This window comes from Mustela erminea, chromosome 19, assembly GCF_009829155.1.
Source record: "Mustela erminea isolate mMusErm1 chromosome 19, mMusErm1.Pri, whole genome shotgun sequence".
Classification (NCBI taxonomy): Eukaryota; Metazoa; Chordata; class Mammalia; order Carnivora; family Mustelidae; genus Mustela; species Mustela erminea.
The window spans coordinates 27,484,238-27,509,690 of record NC_045632.1 but is presented as its reverse complement, the minus strand read 5'-3'; the positions used below and the strand labels follow the sequence as shown (position 1 = coordinate 27,509,690).

At 45.4% G+C, this 25,453-nt stretch overlaps 1 protein-coding gene across 2 annotated transcripts; it reads right to left on the bottom strand.

Moving 5' to 3' along the window:
• Positions 1-695: 695 nt before the first annotated feature.
• C19H16orf78 (chromosome 19 C16orf78 homolog) lies at positions 696-25,453 on the bottom strand. Of its 2 annotated transcripts, none has more exons than XM_032326422.1 (5): positions 25,136-25,453; positions 20,953-21,063; positions 20,277-20,409; positions 4,759-5,014; positions 696-2,329 (listed from the first exon to the last, which is right to left on the bottom strand). In XM_032326422.1, exons 1-5 carry the CDS (start codon positions 25,289-25,291, stop codon positions 2,182-2,184), a joined length of 804 nt encoding a protein of 267 aa, XP_032182313.1. In that variant the 5' UTR covers positions 25,292-25,453; the 3' UTR covers positions 696-2,181. The 2 variants fall into 2 exon arrangements, with proteins under 2 accessions (XP_032182313.1, XP_032182314.1); XM_032326423.1 differs by having other exon boundaries at positions 697-2,329; positions 20,953-21,060.

The window sequence follows — 25,453 nt, the reverse complement described above, 5'->3', positions numbered from 1 at the left end:
AAGCAGGCTCGATGTGGGGCTCGATCCCAGGACCCTGGGATCATGACCTGAGCCGAAGGCAGAGGCTTTAACCCACTGAGCCACTCAGGTGCCCCTATTTTGCTACTTCTGCACAATGCTATGTGCTTTGTGCTTCATTCTTTCATATTTGTTCATTCTCGGTTTTACGCACTAGTCCACTGTGTGAATATGCCACGAGCTTTCCTGTCTACTGCCGATGGACATTTACGTGGACTCCAGCATTCGGCTATATTGAATGCATCCACAAGGAACATTCTGGGACAATCTTTGGGGGCATCTATGTAGGATCCTGCGAGGTATGTATCTAGGAATGGAAACACTGGGCCCACAGGTGTATGAGCAACTTTGGTAGATACTGTCAGCTTTCCAGCCTGGCCATGCCCACTTCCCATGCCAACCACGTGCTGAGTGTTCTCCTGGCTCTATATATCCAATTATAATTGATATTATCACTCTTTTTTATTTTATTTATTTTATTTTTAAAAGATTTTATTTATTTGAGACAGAGATAGTGAGAGAGCGCACATGAGCCAGGAGGAGAGGGAGAAGCAGATTCTCCCGCTGAGTGGGGAGTCCCATGTGGGACTCGATCCCAGGACCCTGGGATCATGATCTGAGCTGAAGGCAGACGCTTAACCGACTGAGCCACCCAGGCAACTCTTGTCACTCTTTTTAGCCGTTCTGGTGGGTGTTAGTGGTGCTGCCTTGTTTTTTTCTTTTCGTTTGCATTCCTGAAAACTAACGAAATTTCTTACGTTTATTGGTCACTTAGCTAAACACTTTCACAAACTGCCTATGCAAGACTTTGACCCATTTTTTGACTGAGTTACCTGCGTTTTTCATACTGATTTATAGGAATTGAAAACAGGTCATCTGCATACGAGCCCTTTGTAGGATCTATCTTCTCCCACTGGGGTCACTTGCGTTCTCGCTCTCTTACTGATGTTTTGAAGAGCAGACGTTCTGCTTTCACTATGGTAAATTTATTAATATTTTCTTTTATTACTGAGGCTTTTTGTGTTGTTTAAAATTTTTTGGCTCACCCCAAGGTCGTGGAGATTGTCTTCTCTGTTTCTTCTAGAAGCTTTCACAATCTGCATCCATCTGGAACGGATTTCTGCATATGGCGGGAGGCGGAGGGTCGATACTTTTTTCCATATGGACATTTAATTGACCAACCTGATTTATTGAAAAGATTGTCTTTTCCCCCACTGCACCACAGTGTCACCTTTGCCATAAACCAGGGGATTGTACCTGTGTGAGTCTGTTCCTGGTGTACCTGTGTGTTTCTGCTAGAAAATGTAATCACGAGGCCATTTCAGAGTTTATAAAATACTGTGCATAGTGTGCTGCCGGTGGCGCTGTCTGCCAAGGGACCCTGGCTTGGGGTTGCTTTTCAGTAGCCTTCCTGATAACTAAGGATGAATGTTCCTTTCTCAATGTTAGCTGTGAATCTTGGGGCTCACTGTAGGTTTATTTGGTCAGAATGTCAGGAAGCTGAGTTGGAGGCTCTTTGTGCTTGTGGAGTCCACACAGGAAAGCCCTCTGGACCCCAGGAGAGCACCCAGGGGGCCCTAGGATCTGGAGTGGGGCAGCGTCTCTCTTGTATACTCCTTTCTCCTTTCTTTTGCTGTCTCTGCTGATGCCCAGGGGAAGCTTGCAACCCAACTCCGTGGGAACACCTGGGGTCTGAGAAGTGAGGCTCCCACAGCAGCCCCCCATGCCGTGAGGGTCTGGAAACACCCAGCCATCCCTGAAGGTGTGGCATTCAGCTCCCCACAGTCCCGCATGGGAAGGGGTGGGGTGGTGCATAAGACTTGAGGTGTGTGTCCCCCTCCCTGACCCAGCCCCTCACTCCTTGCCCCTCCTGATGTCCCTCTGGGGACCCTGCCACTTCTCACTTCTAAGTTTGCTTTTCTAAGACGGCCATTCTACAGCGTCTTCTTTTGGTAGAGAGACGACCCGCAGTTTCCCTGGCGTTGGTTCTAACTCGGGTCAAGGACAAACGCTACCTTTGCACTATGGTCCATGCAGTTCAGCCTTGTTTTCTGATGGCTACTGTCTAAAAGGGACGCCCCAGGTCTGAAGGCCGAGGCCTGGCATACCGGAGGGTGTCGTCTGGGGGCTGAGGGCCCAACAGCAGAGGGAGCCTGCGGTGACCTAGAGGGCCACGCTGGGGTTTTGGTTGAACACCTTTTTCGCATCTATCTCTCCTTCGACCATGTGGGGGTGGATGTCCACGTTCATGCCCGCGTCCTTGCATAGCTTCAGCAAGGTCCGAATGTTGTTCTTGGACAGCCTCAGGTATCTGCGCAAGACAGGGCCAGAGGGGTGAGCGGAGTGCGGAGTCACCGTCGCTTCGAACTTTATTGAAAAGAGCTCAGATTTAAGCACTGTGGGAGCTCTCACGGGAGCTGGCTCTGCAGACATTTCTGGAGCTAAGAGAGATCCTACGGAAGAGTGGGACACCCCATAGAATTGGTGGGAGTTTTTATTGGTAGAGGTCTTTTGGAAATTAATTTGGCAACAAATGTGCCAGGCACGGTCCCCGTCCCCGAAAGTCCCTCCACCTCCTCAAAAGTTCCTTCATTATCGTTGACTCCGGAACTCCACTCAGGCCTTAACTCATCCCAAGAGAAGTCAATGGAATGAAAAGGAATATAAATGAAAGCATTCATTTCGGGGTCATCAACAACAGGAAAAGAGGAGATTCGATCAACTGGGAAGCGGTTAAGCAAATAATGGGATATCCATCTCAAGGATGCTTCTGCCAGCTTTGACACGGCACTGGGCAGAAGCAGGTGTCCTACGGTGAAGGTGACACGTGATGCCATGTGGGGAGGGAGGCAACTGTCAGAGCGCCCCATCACTAACAGGTCTGGGTAACCTCAGGGATGCTGAGGCCTGGGCGAAAATACAGAACAGTGGCAATAAAAGCTGAGTAAGGTTGTAGGAAAAGGGAGTATTTTCTTTTTAATTATGCTCAAACAATTAAAAAAAAAAACAGGCCAGTGATTTAAAATCTTAGCTAAAATCCCACAATTCTGACTTACACTGGAGAGTGGAACTGATCCCTTCAACACGGTGTGGTCTAGAGAGTATATCTCCCGTCATATCCTCTGAGCTCCTTATTCTACCAGTGGCTTTGACCTTGTTCCCTGCTTTAGTCTAAGGGGGTGGGTCCCTTACTCAGACCGCCTGCTGGTTGGTTGCTTTGTTGCAGTGAGGGAGGAGCTTCATACTGAAATAAGCTGGTTTTCTACCCATCCGGAATGGTCTCCCTGTCCTCCAAGATCTGCTTGTTGCTTACCTTTTTTTTTTTTTTTTAAAGATTTTATTTATTTGACAGAGAGCGAGCACAAGTAGGCAGAGTGGCAGACAGAGGCAGAGGGAGAATCAGGCTCTCTGCTGAGCAGGGAGCCTGATGCGGGGCTTGATCCCAGGAACCTGGGATCATGACCTGAGCTGAAGTCAGTGGCTTAACTGACTGGACCACCCACGTGCCCCTTACCTGTTTTTACAGCCATCTGACACGGCACTGCCAGCCTCATGTCTGGACTGCCTTTCTCAGACAGCACCAGGCAGGGTCTGCTCCTTCCCCTTCTGCCCTGCCCAGCCCTGGAGGGTCTCACACACATGCACACATCAGCACTCACGAAGATCCCATTCTGGGCAATTTCATCTTTTCCTTGGATGTTTTTCTAATGGCTCGTTGGATGCCATCTCTCCAAATATTCTCTCCCCGCCCTTGCAGGGGAGGAGCCCTGTCCGAATCTCTCGTCTGCCCACCATGAAGCCCAAGTCGGCCATCGGCTGGCCAGAGTTGTGCACATCACTCTGTCAAACTGAAAGCCATCGTCAAAGTCATCCATCCACAGAGAGGTCAAATAAGAAGCCCCCTTGGCTGGGGGGGTGGGGGCTGCCATTCACCCACCCACCTCTCAGCCAGTCAGTGAGCAGAGCAGACTTGGTAAGTGGGGTCACAAGACGCCAGGCATCTGAGGCCATCCGACACCTGTGGAGGAGCTCACTGCTGCTCTGTCTACGAGGACACCCAAAATAGTGTGTTGTCTGTTCCCTCCTCTACTGAAGTTTCTGAGCCCTGTCCTTCACTTCTTTATAGTAAAGGCTAGCACCGGGGTTGGGAGGGGTCCTTGAATTTGGGGATGGAAATGGGAAGGTCTTGATAAAGAAGACAGAGAACACGCGAGAAGGAAGACCTCTGGTAGGGGCAGTAAATACTAAACGGCTTCACACTCTGTTCATAGTGCCTCCGGGAGTTTAAAGCAGCAGATGGCCACCCGGGATGGTGGAGAGGACCACAGGCAACTCCACACCGAGGTGTGAAGGCTTTTAGGGGGATTTCCTGTTAAAAATAGGCCACAGACAACACATTCTTTCTTCTTGGATCATAGTCATGGTTTCTATTCTGAAAGGTATGGAAATATGGGAAGGGTGGTGCCAGCGTCCAAACACGTGCGTGGTACCCAAATGTTGTGCCCATCCCAGAGCTCGTCCACTAACGGGCGAGGCTGCCGACAAACCCAGTGGCTTCAGCCCCGGAACGGCCCTTCAGGACACAAAGACAGAGCCCAGTCCAGCCATCGCCGCTGCCCTTCCCTGGCCCAGGCTCAGCCCAGGTGTCTGCGGCAGAAGGAGATGACCAAAGCCTATCCCCGCCCGCGCCCCGCCCCTGCCCCGCCCCCCGCCCCTGCCCCGCCCACCAGGGCGGCTCACCGGCAGCTCAGCACCTCCTCTGGCTTCAGCATCCTCACCAGTTCCACCTTGGGCTCGGCGCCCTTCTCCATGAGGCTCTTCAGCTTGCGCTCGTAGGAGATCTCGGTGGACCTGCCTAGTACCAAGTCCCTCAGGAGGGTCGACTTCCGACCGAAGACTGGCGTTTCCTGCAGAAGGGGGTCCAGGACGCTCTGGCGGTGGTACTGCAGGGACCGCTGAATGGACTCCAGGGCGATTGCATCCTTGATGTCGAGGTCTGCAATTGGACAGATGTCAGCAGGGAGTTAGATCTGCTGGAGGGGGGAGACGGGACAGGCAGGAAGTGGGGGAGGCCTGCCAGACAGCCTGAGGTAGGAGGTCTTTTCAAGGCTTTGCAGGCTCTTCTCCGCATGGGCTTAATTCTTGCTCATCTTGACTTGCCCCCTTTCTCGCTGCCTCCTCGGCTCTCTCCCTTTCCCTCCTATCTTCACCCCCTTCTCTCCATCTTCTCTTCTCTCCTTCCTCACCTGAAAGGAATATCTGCTTGGAGGAGGTAGGGGAAGCTAGCAAAGATCAACTCTGAGACGGTTTTTTGTTTGTTTGTTTGGTTGAGATGAGGTTTCTAAAGGAAAAACAATTTATTGGATTAAAGGGGAGAAAAGTATTGCAGGCAGGATGAACAGTATGTGCAGGTACGAGGGACAGCATATCCAGGCAGGAGGAACAGAATGTCCAGGCATGAGGAACAGCATGTGCAAGCAGGAGGAACAGCATGTGCAACAGGAGGAACAGCAAGTACAGACAGGAGGAACAGCATGTGCAGACAGGAGGAATAGCATGTGTGGGTGTGAGGAATAGAATATGCAGCAGAAGGAACAGCATGTGCAGGTAGGAGGAACACCATGGGCAGGGTGGAGGCAAACCATGTGTATGTATGAGGAACAGCATGTGCGAGTGTGAGAAACAGCATGTGTGGGTGTGAGGAACAGCATGTGCAGGTAGGAGGAACAGCATGTGTGGGTGTGAGGAACAGAATGTGCAGCAGGAGGAACAGCATGTGTGGGTGTAAAAACAGCCTGTGCAGGCAGGAAGAATAGCATGTGTGGGTGTGAGGAACAGCATGTGCAGGTAGGAGGAACAGCATGTGTGGGTGTGAGGAACAGAATGTGCAGCAGGAGGAACAGCATGTGTGGGTGTAAAAACAGCCTGTGCAGGCAGGAAGAATAGCATGTGTGGGTGTGAGGAACAGCATGTGACGGCAGAAGGAACAACATGTACAGGCAGGAGGAACAATTATATGAAATGAAATGGTGAGTGTCTGATGTTATCCAAATATGGAGTTTGTACTGAATTAAATACTGTGAGGGCTAGTGCTTGGAGAACTTAATTTTTTCTTCTTGCTAAATGTACCAATAAGTATTTTATAGATTTTTACTGATAAGAATGGTATGTTTTCTTCCCATTTCCATTTAAGTTTAGAAAAAAGACTATTGTGTTACAATGTATATTTTTCTAGTTAGAATTTCTTGAGTTTTATAGATATATAATCATATCGGGGGAAAATGAAAATATCTTCCTCCTAACATTTAGAAAAATTATGTAGTTTTCTTGACATATTGCATTTGGCAGACTTTCTAACACAATGTCAATAATGATGATAGCAGTCATGCCTCATTTTCTTCCTGATTTTAATTAAAATAATAAGCATTTCATAATTTAGAATGATACTTGCCACTATTTTTGGTATGTTTTATTATATTAAGAGCTTAATCCTTAATTTACATTGAATTTTTATTAGTAATAATTGCTTGATTCTACCTTTTGCTTTTCTGTCATTTACTGACATGATCATATGGTTTTTCCTTTACATTATTGATGGAATAAATTATATTCTTAGATGTTCTGATAGTGATAACCTAACCATTCCTAATCTGCTGTAAGAAATCTTGTCATTAAATCCTCCCCAGAAACTAATAATACACTATGTATGAACTAACTTGAGTTTAAAGAAAATCTCAAAAGAAAACAAATTTTATCCTCTCAAAAAAAGGAAAAAAAAGAAACCCCATTTTGTCATAGGATGTTATTAATTTCATACATCAATATATTTTCATATATCTGATTTATTTGCTAAAATTTTTAATATATTCTTTTGCATCTATATTACTTTCTTGAAAATATTTGAATATTGTGGTTCTGATGCCTTGTTGGATTAATACAAAAGTGTGTTTTACAGGTCTGGAATAGTTGAAGTGACACTGGGTTTATTCATTCTTGAAAAGGTAGATAGAACCTGGTTTGAAGCCTTTTGACCTGGTGACTTGTTCAGTGAGAAAGTGTCAACTGCTTTCAATTTTTACTTCAGAAATTGCTCTCTTCAAGTTTATGATGTCAATTTTAATAATTTATTATATGAGAGGAAATGATATATTTCTTCTAGGTTGTCAAATACATCAGAGAGAGGTGCTTCTAGTATTCTATAATAGCTCAGTTAATGTATTTCTCATCTTTGCTTATGTATTTTTCTCATACCAAATCTTGTACATTTTTGCTCTTCTTTTTTTTTTTTTTGAAGATTTTATTTATTTATTTATTTAAGCACAAGGGGAGGGGTAAGGAGAGGGAGAGAATCTCAAGTAGATTCTCTGTTGAGCATGGAGCCTGACGCAGGGCTTGATCTCATGACCCTGACATCATGACTCGTGCTGAAATCAAGAGTCAGAAGCTTAACTGACTGAGCCAGCCAGGGGCCTCTTTACTCTTCTTCTTAACAATGGTCATGAGGACTTCATACTATTCATGACTTGCTTTTTCAAAAAGCTAGCTTTGGATTTAGGATGTAGCCTTTTAACTAGTTTTTATCTTGCGTTTCATTAATCTCAGCTGGAATTTAATGTATGAAAGCTCTCTTTTTCATATCAATTATTTCTCTTAAAGTATTATAAATAATAAATTGTTATTCATTTTTTTCATTTTTTGCATTATAAAGACAAGAATTATTAATTTTAGTTGTTAGTATAAATTTTCTTCTGAGGATAGATTTTGCCTTTGTTCCCATAGGTAAGAAACAGGGTTATTTTCATGAGTTTTTTTTTTCCCTCTCTGATATAGGGTATTTTAGGACTGCATTTCTCAATTTCTGACTGTTAAGTTGGGAATATCTTTTAATTTAAATTTTATTTCTAATTATTGCTTTAGGATAATGTAGGTTGCCCTAAAATCTTAACTTTTTGGAAGTTAATGTTTTCTCAGCAGTGAATAAGTAGATGAGTTTTGTGGATATTCTTTAGCCACATAAAAATGCATTCTTTATTCAAATATGAAGTTATGTCTCTTTGATTCTAAAGGAGGTATGTTAAAACCTCCCACTATAACTGTATTTTATTAGGTTCTTTTTGCAGTTCTCAATAATTATCTATTTAGCTACTATATTTTTGGTATGTGCAGACTTATGATTATTTATTCTCTTTAACATTTAAAAATATCCCTCTTTTATCCTACATGTTTCCTTTAGTCTTAATTCCACCTCATCTGTTTGCATTTCATGCTTCCTCTTGGTCTATCCTTTTGTTTTCAATCCTTCTGTATTAAACCTGATTTTTTTTAATGGCTACCTTTTTTTTTTTTAATTAACATGTAATGTATTATTTGCCCCAGGGGTACAGGTCTGTAAATCATCAGGCTTACACATTTCACAGCACTCAGCATATCACACACCCTCCCCAATGTCCATAACCCAACCACCCTCTCCCTACCCCCCTCCTCCTGGCAAACCTCAGTTTGTTCTGTGAGACTGAGAATCTCTTATGGTTTGTCTCCCTCTTGATCCCATCTTGTTTTGTTTTTCCTTCCCTACCCCCAAACTTTGCCTCTCAAATTCCTCATATCAGGGAGATCATGTGATAATTGTCTTTCTCTGATTGACTTACTTCACTCAGCATGATACCCTCTAGTTCCATCCATGTCATTGCAAATGGCAAGATTTCAATTCTTTTGATGGCTACATAGTATTTCATTGTATGTATCTCTCTATATATTTATAGATATATAGATATATGATAACTTCTTTATCCATTCATCTGTTGATAAACATTTAGGTTCTTTCAATAGTTTGGCTATTGTGGACATTGCTGCTGTAAACATTCAGGTGCATGTGCCCCTTTGGATCACTACATTTGTATCTTTAGGGTAAATACCCAGTAGTGCAATTGCTGGGTCATAGGGTAGCTCTATCTTCAACTTTTTGAGGAACCTCCATGCTGTTTTCCAGAGTGGCTGCACCAGCTTGCATTCCCACCAACAGTGTAGGAGGATTCCCATTTCTCTGCATCCTCGTCAGCATCTGTAGTTTCCTGACTTGTTAATTTTAGCCATTCTGACTGGTGTGAGATGGTATCTCATTGTGGTTTTGATTTGTACTTCTCTGATGCCGAGTGATGTGGAGCACTTTTTCATGTATCTCCTGGCCATCTGGATGCCTTCTTTGCAGAAATGTCTGTTCATGTCCTCTGCCCATTTCTTGATTGAATTAATTGTTCTTTGGGGGTTGAGTTTGATAAGTTCTTCATAGATTTTGGATATTAACCCTTCATCTGATATGTCATTTGCAAATATCTTCTCCCATTCTGTCAGTGGTCTTTTGGTTTTGTTCACTGTTTCCTTTGCTGTGCAAAAGCTTTTGATCTTGATGAAGTCCCAATAGTTCATTTTTGTCCCTGCTTCTCTTGCCTTTGGCGATGTTTCTAAGAAGAAGTTGCTGTGGCTGAGGTCGAAGAGGTTGCTGCCTGTGTTCCCCTCAAGGATTTTGATGGATTCCTTTCTCACATTAAGGTCTTTCATCCATTTTGAGTCTATTTTTGTGTGTGGTGTAAGAAAATGGTCCAGTTTCATTTTTCTGCATATAGCTGTTCAATTTTCTTAACACCATTTGTTGAAGAGGCTGTCTTTTTTCCATTGGACATTCTTTCCTGCTTTGTCAAAGATTAGTTGACCATAGATTTGAGGGTCTATTTCTGGGCTGACTATTCTGTTCCTTTGATCTATGTGTTTGTTTTTGTGCCAGTATCATACTGTCTTGATGATGACAGCTTCGTAATAGAGCTTTAAGTCTGGAATTGTGATGATACCAACTTTGGCTTTCTTTCTCAACATTCCTCTGTCTTTTTTTTTTTAATTTTTATTTATTTATTTATTTATTTATTTGACAGACAGAGATCACAGTAGGCAGAGAGGCAGGCAGAGAAAGAGGAGGAAGCAGACTCCCCGCTGAGCAGAGAGCCCAATGCAGGGCTTGATCCCAGGACCCTGAGATCATGACCTGAGCCGAAGGCAGAGACTTTAACCCACTGAGCCATCCAGGAGCCCCTCAACATTCCTCTGTCTATTCGAGGTCTTTTCTGGTTCCATATAAATTTTAGGATTATTTGTTCCATTTCTTTGAAAAAAAATGGATGGTATTTTGATAGGGATTGCATTAAACATGTAGATTGCTTTAGGTAGCATAGACATTTTCACAATATTTGTTCTTCCAATCCGTGACCATGGAATATTTTTCCATTTCTTTGTGTCTTCCTCAGTTTCTTTCATGGGTACTTTATAGTTTTCTGAGTATAGATTCTTTGCCTCTTTAGTTAGGTTTATTCCTAGTTATCTTATGGTTTTGGGTGCAATTATAAATGGGATCGACTCCTTAATTTCTCTTTCTTCTGTTTTGTTGTTGGTGTATAGAAATACAACAGACTTCTGTGCATTGATTTTATGTCCTGACACTTTACTGAATTCCTGTACAAGTTCTAGCAGATTTGGAGCGGAGTCTTTTAGGTTTTCCACATAATTTTCCACATTAATTTCTTTTTGTTGTCTGACGGCTGAGGCTAGGATTTCTAGTACTATGTTAAATAGCAGTGGTGATAATGGACATCCCTGCCATGTTCCTAACCTTAGCAGAAAAGTTCTCAGTTTTTCCTCATTGAGAATGATATTTGCTGTGGATTTTTCATAGATGGTTTTGATGATATTGAGGTATGTACCCTCTATCCCTACATTGGGAAGAGTTTTGTTGAAGAAAGGATGCTGTACTTTTTCAAATGCTTTTTCAGCATCTTTTGATGCTGAATGTATCATATGGTTCTTGTTCTTTCTTTTATTAATGTATTGTATCACATTGATTGATTTGTGGATGTTGAACCAACCTTGCAGACCTGGAATAAATCCCAGTTGGTCATGGTGAATAATCCTTTTTTATTTTTTTTTAAAGATTTTATTTATTTATTTGACAGAGAGAGATCACAAGTAGGCAGAGAGGCAGGCAGAGAGAGAGAGAGGAGGAAGCAGGCTCCCCGCAGAGCAGAGAGCCCGATGCAGGACTCGACCCTGAGATCATGACCCTGAGCCGAAGGCAGCGGCTTAACCCACTGAGCCACCCAGGCGCCCGTGAATAATCCTTTTAATGTATTTTTGGATCCTATTGGCTAGTATTTTGGTGAGAATTTTCACATCTGTGTTCATCAAGGATATTGGTCTGTAATTTTTTTTTTAAGATTATTTATTTATTTGAGAGAGAGACAGTGAGCGAGAGAGCATGAGCGAGGAGAAGGTCAGAGGGAGAAGCAGACTCCCCATGGAGCTGGGAGCCTGATGTGGGACTCAATCCCGGGACTCCGGGATCATGACCTGAGCCGAAGGCAGTCGTCCAACCAACTGAGCCACCCAGGCGTCCCTGTAATTCTCTTTTTTGATGGCGTCTTTGTCTGGTTTTGGGATCAAGGTAATGCTGGCCTCATAAAATGAGTTTGGAAGTTTTCCTTCCATTTCTAGTTTTTGGAACAGTTTCAGGAGAATAGGTTTTAATTCTTTTAATGTTTAGTAGAATTCCCTTAGGAAGCTGTCTGGCCTTGGGCTCTTGTTTTTGGGAAATTTTTGATGACTGCTTCAATTTCCTTACTGGTTATGAGTCTGTTCATGTTTTCTATTTCTTCCTGGTTCAGTTTTGGTAGTTTAAACGTTTCTAGGAATGCATCCATTTCTTCCAGATTGTCAAATTTGCTGGCATATAGTTGCTCATAATATGTTCTTATAATTGTTTGTATTTCTTTGGTGTTGGTTGTGGTCTCTTCTCTTTCATTCATGATTTTATTTATTTGGGTCCTTTCTCTTTTCTTTTTGATAAGTGTGTTCAGGGGTTTATCAAACTTATTAATTCTTTCAAAGAACCAGCTCCTAGTTTTGTTGATTTGTTCTATTGTTCTTTTGGTTTCTATTTCATCGATTTCTGCTCTGATCTTTATTATTTCTCTTCTCCTGCTGGGTTTGGGCTTTCTTTGGTGTTCTTTCTCTAGCTCCTTTGGGTGTAGGGTTAGGTTGTGTACCTGAGAACTTTCTTGTTTCTTGAGAAAGGACTGTATCGCTATATACGTTCCTCTGCTTTTGGAAAGGACTCTTTTTGCTGTGTCCCACAGATTTTGAAGCATTGTGTTTTCATTATCATTTGTTTCCATGAATTTTTTAAATTATTCTTTAATTTCCTGGTTGATTCATTCATTCTTAGTAGGATACTCTTTAGCCTCCATGTATTTGGGTTCTTTCCAACTCTCCTCTTGTGATTGAGCTCTAGCTTCAGATCACTGTGGTCTGAAAATATGCAGGGAATGATCCTAATCTTTTGGTACCAGTTGAGACATGATTTGTGACCCAGGATGTGATCTATTCTGGAGAATGTTCCATGTGCACTAGAGAAGAATGTGTATTCTGTTGCTTTGGTATGGAATGTTCTGAATGTATCTGTGATGTCCATCTTGTCGAGTGTGTCATTTAAGGCCTTTATTTCCTTGTTGATCTTCTGCTTGGATGATCTGTCCATTTCAGTGATAGGGGTGTTAAAGTCCCCTACTATTACTGTATTGTAAATGTGTTTCTACTAATTGGTTTATATAGTTGGCTGTACCCATGTTAGGGGCAGAGATATTTAAAATTGTTAGATCTTCATGTTGGACAGACCCTTTGAGTATGATATAGTGTCCTTCCTCATCTCTTATTATAGTCTTTGGCTTAAAATATAATTGATCTGATATAAGGATTGCCACCCCAGCTTTCTTTTGATGTCCATTAGCATGGTAAATTGTTTTATAACCCCTCACCATAAATCTGGAGGTGTCTTTGGGTCTAAAATGAGTTTCTTGTAGACAGAAGATTGATGGTTTTTCTTTCTTTCTTTCTTTCTTTTTAATCTATTATGATACCCTGTGTCTTTTGATTGGGGCATTTAGCCCATTTACATTCAGGGTAACTACTGAAAGATATGAATTTTGTGCCATTGTATTGCCTGTAAGGTGACTGTTACTGTATATTGTCTCTGTTCCTTTATGGTCTACTACTTTTAGGCTCTCCCTAAAAGCTCTCTCTGAAGGGCTTAGAGGACCCCTTTCAATATTTCCTGTAGGTCTGGTTTGGTGTTTGCAGATTCTTTTAGTTTTTGTTTGTCCTGGAAGCTTTTTATTTCAGTTTCTATTTTCTTTCTTTCTTTTTTAAAAATATTTTATTTATTTGACAGAGATCACAACTAGGCAGAGAGGCAGGCAGAGAGAGAGGGGGAAGCAGACTCCCTGCTGAGCAGAGAGCCTGATGCGGGGCTCAATCCCAGGATTCCAGGATCATGACCTGAGCTGAAGGCCAAGGCTTTAACCCACTGAGCCACCCATGTGCCCCTCTCCTTCTATTTTCAATGATAGCCTAGCTGAATATGGTATTCTTGGCTGCATGTTTTTCTCATTTAGGGCTATGAATATATCATGCCAGTTCTTTCTGGCCTCCCAGGTCTCTGTGGATAAGTCTGCTGCCAATCTAGTATTTTTACCATTGTATATTAGAGACTTCTTGTCCAGAGCTGCTTTCAGCATTTTCTCTTTGTCACTAAGACTTTTAAGTTTTACTATTAGATGACAGAGTGTGGACCTATTTCTATTGATTTTGAGGGGGGGTTCTCTGTGCCTCTTGGGTTTTGATACTTGCTCTCTTTGCCATATTAGGGAAATTCTCTACTGTAATTTGCTCCTATATACCTTCAGCCCCCTTCTCTCTTTCTTCTTCTTCTGAAACCCCAATTATTCTAATATTGTTTCATCTTATAGTATCACTTATCTCTTGAATTCTCCCCTCGTGGTCCAGTAGTTAGTTGTCTCTCTTTCGCTCAGCTTCTTTATTCTCTGTCATTTGGTCTTCTATATCACTAGTTTTTTCTTCTGCCTCATTTATCCTAGCAGTAAAAGCCTCTATTTTTTAAATTGTATTTCATTAATAGCTTTCTTGATTTCAGCTTGGTTAGATTTTAGTTCTTTTATTTCTCCAGAAAGAGCTTTTATTTCTTAAGACAGCATTTCTCTAATATCTTCCATGCCTTTTTTGAGCCCAGCTAGCACCTTAAGAATCGTCATTCTGAAGTCTAGATCTGACATATTATTAATGTCTGTATTGATTAGGTCCCTAGCCTTTGGTACTGCCTTTTGTTTTTGTTTGTTTGTTTGTCTGTTTGTTTTTGGTGAGTTTTTCCAGTCTTGTCATTTTATCCGGAGAAGAATATATGACTGAGGAAATAAAATACTAAAAGGGTGGCAAAGACATGAGAAAAATGGATGCTAACCAAATCAGAAGAGATGCCAAATCAGGGGGAGAAGAATGGGTGTAAAATGAAATTAAAAAAAAAAAAAAGATATATATACACACACATCAGACTGGTGAATAGAACAGAGCCACTCTCTTGATTTTTTTTGGTCTGTTAGAAGAAACTACCTCCCAAATTTTTAAAGAAAGAAAAACATATATATACAAAAATAAGGGTAAACACAATGAAGGGATGGAATATGACTGTAAAGATGAAAAATTTTTAAAAATTCTAAAAAAGGAATGGATAAGATAAGTTGGTTGGAAAAAGAACAAAAAAGAAAGTGGAGAGAATTTGCTCAGGCTGGAGACTAGAACAAAGCCCTGTGCTAGATTTAGGGTATATTTTGATCTATTAGAAGAAATTGTATCCCAAAACTTTTTAGAGGAGAAAACCCTATATGTATACAAAAAATAAAGTTAGATACAATTAAAGATAAAATGTGACTATAATAATGAAGTTTTAAAAAGATTTTTTTAAAAAGAAAGGTATTGTTAAGATAAAGTAGTTAAAAAACATTAAAAGAGGAAAGAGGAAAAATTTAAAAAATTAGAATAAGAAAATAATAAAATTTAAAAAAGTTAACTTTGAAAGACTAAAGGATCATTGGAAAAAAGCCATGAATTCTATGCGTTGCTTTCCCTTAGCTCTGAAGTTCAGTGTTCTCTTTGATCAGTGAGCTTGGTCTTGGCTGGATCTTGCTGATCTTCTGGGGGATGGGTCTGTTGTAGTGATTCTCAAGTGTCTTTGCCTAAGGCGGAATTGCACTGCTCTTGCCAGGGACTGGGCTCTCATCTGCTCGGGTTCCCTCTCTGGAGCTTTTCTTCCCTGAACACTTTCCATTGAGCTCTTCCATTGAGCTCTGGAGGACGGGAATGAAAATGGCAGCTTCCCAGTCTCCAGGCCGGAGAAGCTGAGAGTTTGGGACCCCATTCCTCAGTGCACCCTTGGAGAAAAGCACTCAATCCCTCCCATCTCCCTGGTCTCCAGCTGTGCTCCAAGCTCACCTGGCTTGTGACCAAGTGTTTCTGTCTCTGGCACATGACCCAAACCCCGCTTGAAGTCTCCAAACCCAAGGTAGATTCCTGCCTCCAGAGGAGGAAGGCGAGTCTCCCTGGATCTGCCACTTGTGGGGTCCCTGCTCAAAGAGCACTGGCCCGACTGTGCCACGGATCATAGTTTAAGGTAACCCCGAGTTGAGAGCTCACTCCTCCACTCCATCTCTGTAGCCAGCTTCCCCGCTCTAATACCTGCAGGCTTTGTTACACTCAGACACCCCTGATCCTCTGTGACCCTGTGGGACCTGAGACCATGCTGTTCCCGTGTGGGCTCCACCCCCGCTTGGCCTCTGGAGCGATGTCCCTAGGTGGAGCAGACTTCTAAAAGTTCGGATTTTGTGCTCTGTTGCTCTGCTGCTTGCCGGGAGCCGGCACCTCCCCGCACTGTCTATCTTCCTGTCTCTTTGGATTCACTTCTCCATACTTCCTACCTTTCAGAAAGTGTCAATTTTCTGTTTCTAGAATTGCTGCTCTTCTTCTCTTCCATCTCCTGTTGGGTTTGTAGGTGTTCGGAATGGTTTGATAACTATCTAGCAGATCTCCTGCTACCTAATGTCATCTCAGTCTGCTACTCCTCCACCATCTTGACTCTCCCCCCTTAAACCTGATTTTCAGTCTGTCTAGATGCTGATTTTTAAACCAATTAGTTGAAACTAATTAGTTTAAACTAGTTTAACTAGTCTGGTGCCTCTGCTCTCACCTAGAGCATTTTTCCCCCTTTGTAAGTAAAGCATTCTTCAGGTAAGCCTGCAAGATTTCATCAATAAAGTTCAGGAATTTTACTGGGATATGTCTGGGGGGAATGAGTCTAGATCCCCCACAGTTATGTAAATGGAGGAACAGCCTCCATTGTGATTTGCCCAAGGTCTCATATGAATTAGGGGCTGAATTGGGACTCTCTAGCCCCAGTTTGGCATTCTGGATTGACAGGTCCCTGGCCAGGGGGCCTGAGGAGTCCCTATTTATGCATAGTGGAAACTGGTGTTCTGTTCCAAAAGAATCATGAGCTGTGTGTCCTCATTAACACAAATGGGAAATCCCTTGGAGAAAGAACCATAGCCTTTTCTGAGATATCTGAGCATTGTCTGGGTCATGGTAGGTCTCATGTAGGAAAGAAGAGTAGTCATATAAATGGTAATGATAATTAAACACGTGAACTTAGAGTTACTGAGTGACTTAGGTGTCCAGCAGTGTTCAAGGAGCTTTCCGGGGGGTGGGGGGGCACTAGAGTCTCATAAGCATATCCTGCCCATTTAACAAAATGAGAAAGCTGAGGATCGAAGGCATTAAGTCATGTGCCCAAGACACCAGGGCTAAGTAGTTGGGGGATCCAAGAAAATGTGAACCTAGGTTGCTGGTGCCCAGAAAAAGGCTATCATCTGGGCAAAAATGACACATATTCCTGAGTCTGTGGCTGAACAAGCAAGTTTGATTTCTAGAGGGCTGTGTTTGAGTCTCCCGGGGCTTAGTCTGTACTCATGGAAACAGAGGGTTATCATCGCTCTCCAGACCTCCACATTAAGGATGTCTTTCTGCACTGGCACCTACAGAAAGCTCTGGGCATAGGTGCCAGGGGAGAGAAAGTCAAAAGAATGCCCCCTTCTAGTCTAGCGGCTCAGACTCTGCCAAGATTTACTTTGGAAATATGTTCCAGTTGCTTTCCCAGGATCTTTTACTGGCCCAAAGCTGGAGTGACCTTTTACAGATTCAGAAGCAACTTTTGGTGGCCCTCCGACAGGGGCCGGGGAAACGGTGAAAAAGGAAAGGGAAACGGAAAAGGCTGTCCTCCAGGAATTCAAGGGAGGGGAGGTGGTGGGCAGAGGGGAGTGGCCAATGGTGCACAGCGTGGTGGGGCAGAGGCTGATGGCACTGTGGTGGTCAGAGGCAGGATGGATGCGGCATTTCAGCTGGTGAGAGGAGCGAATGGGGGCTTCTGTGAAAATGAGGAGGGGGACAAATATGAAATAATCAGCTCTGAAAAGCACTGTGGTCCACATTGGGCAGTCACTGCTCTTTTCTATTGGCTTTGGGGCTCTGGAGCTAGAGACAGTGATCTATCCCTCCGGGGGTTGGGGGGGGCACGGGGCACACCGTGTTTCAGAGATTTTGATCCTGTCGCCACCACAATATTACAAATGTGGGCGAGTGGAAGCTGTTGTTTCTGTACAGACCCAGTGGTCACATGCAGTGTTGTGTCTGATGATGGTCATTCCGCAGACCCTTGCTCCCTGGATCACAGAAATGTAACGTCAGGAGAGCAAAGAGCTCACTCTGCTGCTAGGGAAACCAGGACAGCGATGATTCAGGATACTGAGTGGGGCTGGGGAGGCCAGAACCAGAAGTCCTGCTCTAGAATACCCTTCCTCGATCCCTGTGTATCTCCACTTGGACTCCTGCCCCAGCCCGTAACTGGCCCCATGCCCTTCCCAGGAGCTGCTTTGTCTGGAACTTGACTCCAAAACCAGATCCTGCCCACTCATGGTAGGCCTCTTGCTGGCCTGCACAGGAAGCTTCTTTGCCCTGCTCAGACTCAGCCCTGACCCAGTTCCTGGAGGCCACACTTGGATGCCCTCGTGGTTCCTGGGAGCCTCTGAGCACCTGCTGCCCCCTAGTGGCCATTTATTGCATTGCATCAGGCAGGAAAAAAGTCCCCTCTTTGAACAGGGTGCTTTTGTCTTGGGGGGGAAGCAGGCAATGCAGAGAACCAAAGAACTGTTCCACCTGTCCTGCTGGCATTTTTGTGCAGTGTCTTGAAAAGGATTATTTAATCAGCTGATATGTGAGTTTCTCTTAGGGAAGGGATGGCCTTTGTTTAGGAAAGTATCTTGATAGATTCCTTTTGAGTGTGGACTAAGACAGGGAAACAAAGGAAAGTGAGTCACCCTTCCAGGTAACAAGCCAGTGGGAACTGTGGGGGTGAGGACAGCAGAGGATGGAGGAGAGGGGAGAGGAAAGAGAGAGGAAGAAGGGGGAGCTAGGCAGGCCCAGGACCAGGGTGAGACCAGCCAAGGCGGGAGGGACAAAATTTAAGCAGGTGTTCACTCTCGGGCTCATGCAGGTGCAGAGTCAGAACCGGAGAGTGAGCACCTCCTTAAGCCGTGGGACCTGGGTGGTGGCTGGGCTCACTCTCCTGCCAGTGCAGGGGTGAGCAAAACAGCTGGAGGGGACCCCCTTTAGGCAAATACATTCAGGGACCATCTTCTGGTGGCAGGGGACAAAAGATTTGGGAGAACCCTTAAGGGAGTTTCATAATTCCGTTTTTTTGTTTTCTGTAGAATCCTGCCACAAAGTTCTTTCCCTTCATTGCCCCAAACCTTCAGTGAAGTCTGTTTACACACAAAGGCTTCATGTGAGAGGCTTGGGGGCAAATGAAGGAAATGGAGCTGTGTTCTGTGTCTGTGTGCAGTGGCAGGGATCAGGGAGCAACCACTAGAATCGAGATCCACAGATGCTCAGGGGTTCAGCGGAACTTGCACTTCAGAGCCAGACTCGCACAGGGAATCACAGAAAATTTGGGAAAGATGTAGGGTCTCCCATAAGTCATATGTCAGTCAATCTATCTATCTATATCTGTGTCTGTATCCACATCTATATCTATCTATAAACTTTTTATTTTGGAGTAGTTTTAGATTTGCTGAAGGGTCGGCAAGATGGTATAGAGAGCTCCTGGGCACTGCTTGCTCAGTTTCCCTCAATGGGTAAATTCCCTGGGGGGTAAGTTTCATCTTACACCAGCCGGGCACATTCATCAAAACTCAGAAATTAACATGGGCACATAAAAGCTTTTTTGGATTTCTCCAGTTTCCCCACTAAAGGGTTGTTCTAGGATTCAGTCCAGGATCCTGCACGGCATTTAGAGGCAATCCTATTTAAATCTGACAGGCAAGGGAGCACAGTCTGGTTTCAACGGCTTGCGTGTATTAAACGAGAAGGGGAGGAAGGATGTTTTGCTGGGCACAATGGGAACACTTTGGTGCAGGAGACCTGGCAGCTCCTGCTGGAAAGCTTCTGCCCATTCCTCCTTTGGGCTAACTGGAACCCCTTCCATCTCTCTCCAACCACACACCTCCTTTCCAAGAAGCCAGGCACAATAAAAGCAACTGTTTTTCCAACACCATGGTCCAGCCCACCTGAGCATTTCAGCATTTTTTTCCCCTTCGAAACAGTTATTTGCCACCATTTATGGAGTACCTAGTCTGTATTGGGGTGCATGCTTTATATGCCTCCTTTCATGAAACTGGACTGGGAGGCAAGTCATGCTCTTGTCCCATTTTAAAGATGTGAAAACCAAGCCCCGGAGATGGAGCGGCTGACCTGCCCCAGATCACACAACTCTGAGTTCACTACAGAGTGGTGGAGCCAAGGTTTGAACCCTGGGCAGCCCTGGGAACTGAAGATGGGGCATAACCAGAGAAGGGTACTTCTTCTTGGGTGTGAGCCACACCTGTCAGGTTTCGGGCCAGCCGGTGTGGTATCTCGTTTGCTACTCTGACATTGTCACAGTACCTAATTAGACAACTTGGAGCTCACACGGTTGACAGCGGCTTTAGGAACGGGGTTGGGGAGCACACGCTGCTGCACCTGAGAAGAGACCCGCCCCCGCCCCAGTGTGGGCGGTGCCTAGAGATCCCCCTGCTTGCCATCCGGGTCACACCCGGCTTGTGCTGAGAGCCCTGAAGAGTCACGTGGGGCTCCACCAAGGTCCACAGCTGCGGGGCTGACGTGGGTGCTGCGGCTCTGGGAACGCTATGAGCGTCCTGTCCCTCTGAGAGGCGGGCGATTAGGGAGGACGACCTGGCACCCCAGGACCAAGATGCGTCCCTTACCGGATTTCCTGGGGCCATCCCTGGTGTAGCTGCTGGGAATTATGCTAAGGCGTTTTCCCTTTGGGTCCACGCTGCCGTAGATCTTTCCGTGCACGGTGGGGTCCCCGTCTTTCTTGGTGCTTTGCCTTCGGGACTTGGAGGGGTGTGGAAAAGAAGTTACACCATGAGGAACAGGTCTCGGCATGGCCTCCTCCACCCCCAAAATGAGTGATTTCAAGGGTTTGCTGGAAGGCAGGCAAAGGGGCCAAAGGAGAGGCAGCTCTAGGCCCTGGGGCCGGTGAGGGGGGTGCCGGGAGGGCAGGTTGGTGTCTGCTCACCCACTCCTCACTTTTGGTCCCATCTGTCTCAGAGGGAGGTCACGAGGGGTCCCGGAAGCCGTAGCCCTCAGGGGACAGGGAGGCCCCGGGGGTTCTCATGGCGGGGCAGTGCCTGGTGAGAGGAGGAAGACTGGCACCTGGGAAGAAAGACCCTCTACCGCAGGACCGGTGGCCTCCATCAGGTGGGGCCGTGTGAGGCCTGAGGGCTGGAGGGGTGAAAGAGGCAGGTGATTCATTTGGAGGTTCGTGTGGGGCAGGGGTGGGTTTTAGAGCCTTAAATTAAAAAAAAAAAAAAAAGCAACCAGGCTCTGTGCAGGAGCAGAGCGGGGACCCCTCTCCGTGTGGGAAGCCTGTGGTACCTGCTTGGCAAACGCCACCTGGCGGTTCCCTTTCTGCTGTTTCAGGATGTTTAGGTCTTTCCTTCCTTCCTTCCCATTTGTTTTAGGGGAAGTTACCCCCTTGGGTTTCTGCTTGAAGACAGAGAGGATGGCCCTGTGATTGTCTGGTGGGCAGAAGCCACCCTCTGGCCCCAAAGAGGGACGGCACGCTGGTGAGCGGGCTGCCTCCTCCCACCTCCAGATTTGGCCTCCATGGTGGCAACTTCTGTCCCCACTCCCACAATTGTCCTTCTGCCTCCAGACACACCCCTGGTGTAATGTCACACTGCTCCTGCAACAACCTTAAAACCTTTAGGTCTGACTGTCCCTCCCAACCTCAGAACCCACCCCTAGCTCCCTATTACCCTCTACACCCCTCTCCCCAACCTGGTAGGGATTCCTTCTGGCCCCCAAACGGCCCATGCAGCTGTGACTTCCCTGCCGAGGCCTCCAATCTGAAACCACAGGAAGGCCGCCATGTCTCAGAGTCCAGCCAGGACCCTCCCTCTGTCCCAAGCCCTCCCCATCCTGTCTATCATCACAATTCATCCTGCCTCTCTCTTTTCTCCGGGGCTCCTCGGGGCATATGTGGACTTTCTTGTGCGCCTGCCTGGCCTTCTACTCCTACCCGGTAGCAGGGAGGACGCATTCATTAGGGAGTTCCAGGGTCCAGCGGGGAGGGGCCCGCAGACGGACCTCCAGTCCCATCTATGAGGGTTGGGGATGCCCAAGCTCCTCAAGGAAAGCTGAATGGACTGGGTCTCCACTTGTGGTGGTTGTGGAGACACGGCGGCTGGGATTGGTCTCCAGGTCAGATGCCTGGTGGGGATCCTGCTCCCTTGCTTGGTGGCTGAGCAACTGTGGCTTGGTTTCCTCCTCCAGAGATGGAGGGAAGAGGAGGGTCTATCACCTAGGGTTATTCTGAGAAATTAATGGATCCCTGTGCAGACGCCAGGAGAAGGGAGAGGAGGCCACAGACAGCACCTCTCCAACTGTCTACATTAAAGGACCCCCCCCCCCCAACCTGTGCTTTCTGAGACATTCCCTGCAATCACAAGAGCTTCTTTCAAAATCCAGGTGCCTCTGGGAAGGATAAGGAAGCTTGAAGATTGCACTGTATTTTCTATTTTTTAAAAAGATTTTAAAAATTTACTTTTTTTGAGAGAGGGAGAGAGAGCACAAGACTACAGAAGTGGGAGGGAGAAGCAGACCTCCTGCTGAGCAGGGATGCCCCGCTTGATCCCAGGACCCTGAGCCCAAGGCAGATGCTTAACTGACTGAGCCACTTCAGGTGCCCCTTCATTGTATTTTCAATTTAAAATCGAAAATTTTAAATTTCCTGAATCCAAAATTATTTCCAGTAAATGCCTCATTAAAGGTAAGGCCGTGAAAACATTATTAGAATATGATTTTCATGAGAAGAGATGCCTGTTAATCATAGACGTGGATAGAAATTTCTGTGAGTGATACTGAGGTCTGAGGGACCCAGCAGTTGAAATGGGGGCAGGAGGTAGCCTATCCATAAATCATTAGCACCTGAATGTAAAATATGGTGATGCAACATGGGGGCTTAAGTGGGTAGGAGAAGAATCAAGGAAACAAGATGGGATTGGGAGGGAGACAAACCATAAGTGACTCTTAATCTCACAAAACAAACTGAGGGTTGCTGGGGGGAGGGGGTTTGGGAGAAGGGGGTGGGGTTATGGACTTTGGGGAGGGTATGTACTTTGGTGAGTGCTGTGAAGTGTGTAAACCTGGTGATTCACAGACCTGTACCCCTGGGGATAAAAATATATGTTTATAAAAAATTAAAAATTAAAAAAAAACGTTTATCAGGATGTGATTTAGTAAGTTTGATGGAACAGGCACTCAGATCTTTCTGAATATAAATAAGTATAAATAAGTATAAATAAGTAAGCATATATACCGAAGGGAGGTTTTGGAAAGAGGCGGGGGCACCACAGTGGTTGGAGCCGAGAAAGTGGGAAGTGACTATGGGGAGTTGACCTGACAAAGCCCATGAGCTTGAGAACAGGGTAAGTCTGACTTGGAGTCCTGGCTTGGCCCTTCATTAATTCGGTAAACACAGGCACCCGTCTTCTCTGGCCCTCACTCAGCTTCTTTATTACCTCCCGTGAGCTGGGGCGGGTAAGAATTGTGTCTCCCTGGTAGCCCTGCGGGGAGCAGTTGGCAAGATAACGTAACTCACATGTGATGCTGAGCTCAGGGCCTGGCACACAGGAAATGCTAAATAAACGTTAGCACTGTCATTAGTAATGCCATTTTCCACCCCTATTTCTCTGGGGGTTGGGGGATTCAAGATCAGGCAGCATCTTCTACAGAGGAGCCCACTTTCTAAGAACACAGCTTGATTTTCCAATAGATGATGGACCTGGGGGATTTCTGGGGGAAACTGATGCAAAACTCATTGCCATAGTTCGTGGAGAAAGAGAGAAGGGCAGCGCTATAGACTGAATCTCTGTGACCTCCCCCCACCCCAATTCCTATGGTGAAAGTCTAACTTGCCACATGATGGCATTAGGAAGGGAGCCTTCAGGAGGTGATTAGATCATGAGGGTGGAACCTTCTAGAATGGGATTAGTGATCTTATAAAAGAGACCACAGAGAGGTTTTCCCTCTCTTCCTTCCTATGAGGACACAGCAAGAAAGTGGCCATCTGTGAAGAAGGAGTTGGGCCCTCATCAGACACCAAATCTGCTAGCACCTTGACCGTGGGCTTCTCAGCCTCTAAAACTGGGAGATGTTAATTTCTGCTGTTCATAAGCCACCCAATCTATGGTATTCTATTATAGCAGCCCCAAAGGATTAAGACCTGTGGATGAGAACTAGTTGTGATACAGAGTAGAAAAGAGGTTTGTTAGTGGGAGTCCCAGTGGGATAGTGTCAGTGGAGACTGAATGCCCTTTGACCCTGGAGCCATCATCAGGACGAAAGTGTCTGGGGACAGTGGGGAGGACCCATTCTGCCACCACCAAGATCTTAGAAGCTATTGGCCCTAAACTCTTCTGGAACACTGACCAAGAGAGCCTTAATGCTCCCTTCACCTTGATTAAACTCTTGATAGGTTCCTTCCTGTCTCTAGGCCCATGACTGCTTTTTTCTCTTCCTTTAAAAACTGGAGTTGGGGTAAATTGGAAGGGGAGGTGAATCACGAGAGACTATGGACTCTGAAAAACAATCTGAGGGGTTTGAAGTGGCGGTGGGGGGGTGGGAGGTTGGAGTACCAGGTGGTGGGTATTATAGAGGGCATGGATTGCATGGAGCACTGGGTGTGGTGAAAAAATAATGAATACTGTTTTTCTGAAAATAAATAAATTGGGAAAAAAAACCCCTGGCACTTGTAAGTTCTTTTTCTGCCCCTTTGAGATATAAGTCTTTTCCTAGCCTCTTGCCAGCTTTATAATCCAGGAATGTTCTTCTCAAGGACCTGGAAGCCATCCCTTTGAAATGTAATCATCAGAGGACACCTGGATGGCTCAGTTGGTTAAGGGTTAAGCATCTGCCTTCCACTCAAGTCATGATCTTGGGGGTCCTTGGATCAAGCCCCATGTTGTGCTCTCTGCTCAGTGGGGAGTCTGATTCTCCCTCTCCCTTTTCCCCTGTTCCTGCTCTTTCTCTCTCATATAAATAAGTAAAATATTTTTAAAAAAGAAGAAACGGGGGTTGCCTGGGTGGCTCAGTCGGTTGAGCATCTGTCTTCAGCTCAGGTCATGATCTTGGGGTCCTGGGATTGAGCCCCAGATTGGGCTCTCTGCTCAGCGGGGAATATTTCTCCCTCTCCCTCTGCAGCTCCCCCTGCTTGTGCTCTCTTGCTCTCTCCCTCTCTCTCTGTCAAATAAATAAATAAATAAATAAAACCTTTTTAAAAAAAAGATGAAATGTAATCATCAGGAAAGAGAGCACCTCATCCTCCCAGTCTCTATGGGAAGGTAGGAGTCTAGTAACTTGGGCGACAATTGGCCAACACAGCTGACCTAACCACATGGACAACTTCTCTCCTCTCCCCCCAGGATTTTTCTACTAGTTCACTCCCTTGCTTAAAGCTCCTCCTGCCTTTTGTTTTCTGGAAGTCAAGGTCAATCTCTCCCCTATTGGAATAGCCTTGAGTTTAGCTGCCTTGCAGCTTTGCTGGGACAGTCCATACCTGGAGATCATACATTTGCTTTTTCTTCCCCTTCCTCCGCTCCAGCCACTCCAGCACCCGCGTGAGGTCTGACATCCGCCTCTCCTCTACCGTTCTCCATGCGGACTTCCTCTCTGTGGGCATTGCATTCTTTAGGTGCTCTGATTTCTCCATCATTTAGGAGTCCTGGCTGTGTGCTGGGTTCAGGAAGGTGGCTCACTCTCGCTTTGTTGATCCCTCTGTTTCTGGTAGCTGGCCTGGAGCACCTTGGTTGGCAGGGTGTGGTCTTTAGGAGGTGGATGGAAGAGGCAGAGGTAGGCTGACAGCTGGGATGTTGGC

Coding starts and splice junctions, on each gene's coding strand:
- C19H16orf78 (XM_032326422.1), bottom strand. CDS start 25,291: ATGATGGAGAAATCAGAGCACCTAAAGAATGCAATGCCCACAGAGAGG. Junction 21,064..25,135: donor AGCAAATGTATGATCTCCAG/GTATGGACTGTC, acceptor TCTGTCTTCAAG/CAGAAACCCAAGGGGGTAAC. Junction 20,410..20,952: donor AGGTGGCGTTTGCCAAGCAG/GTACCACAGGCT, acceptor CACCCCTCCAAG/TCCCGAAGGCAAAGCACCAA.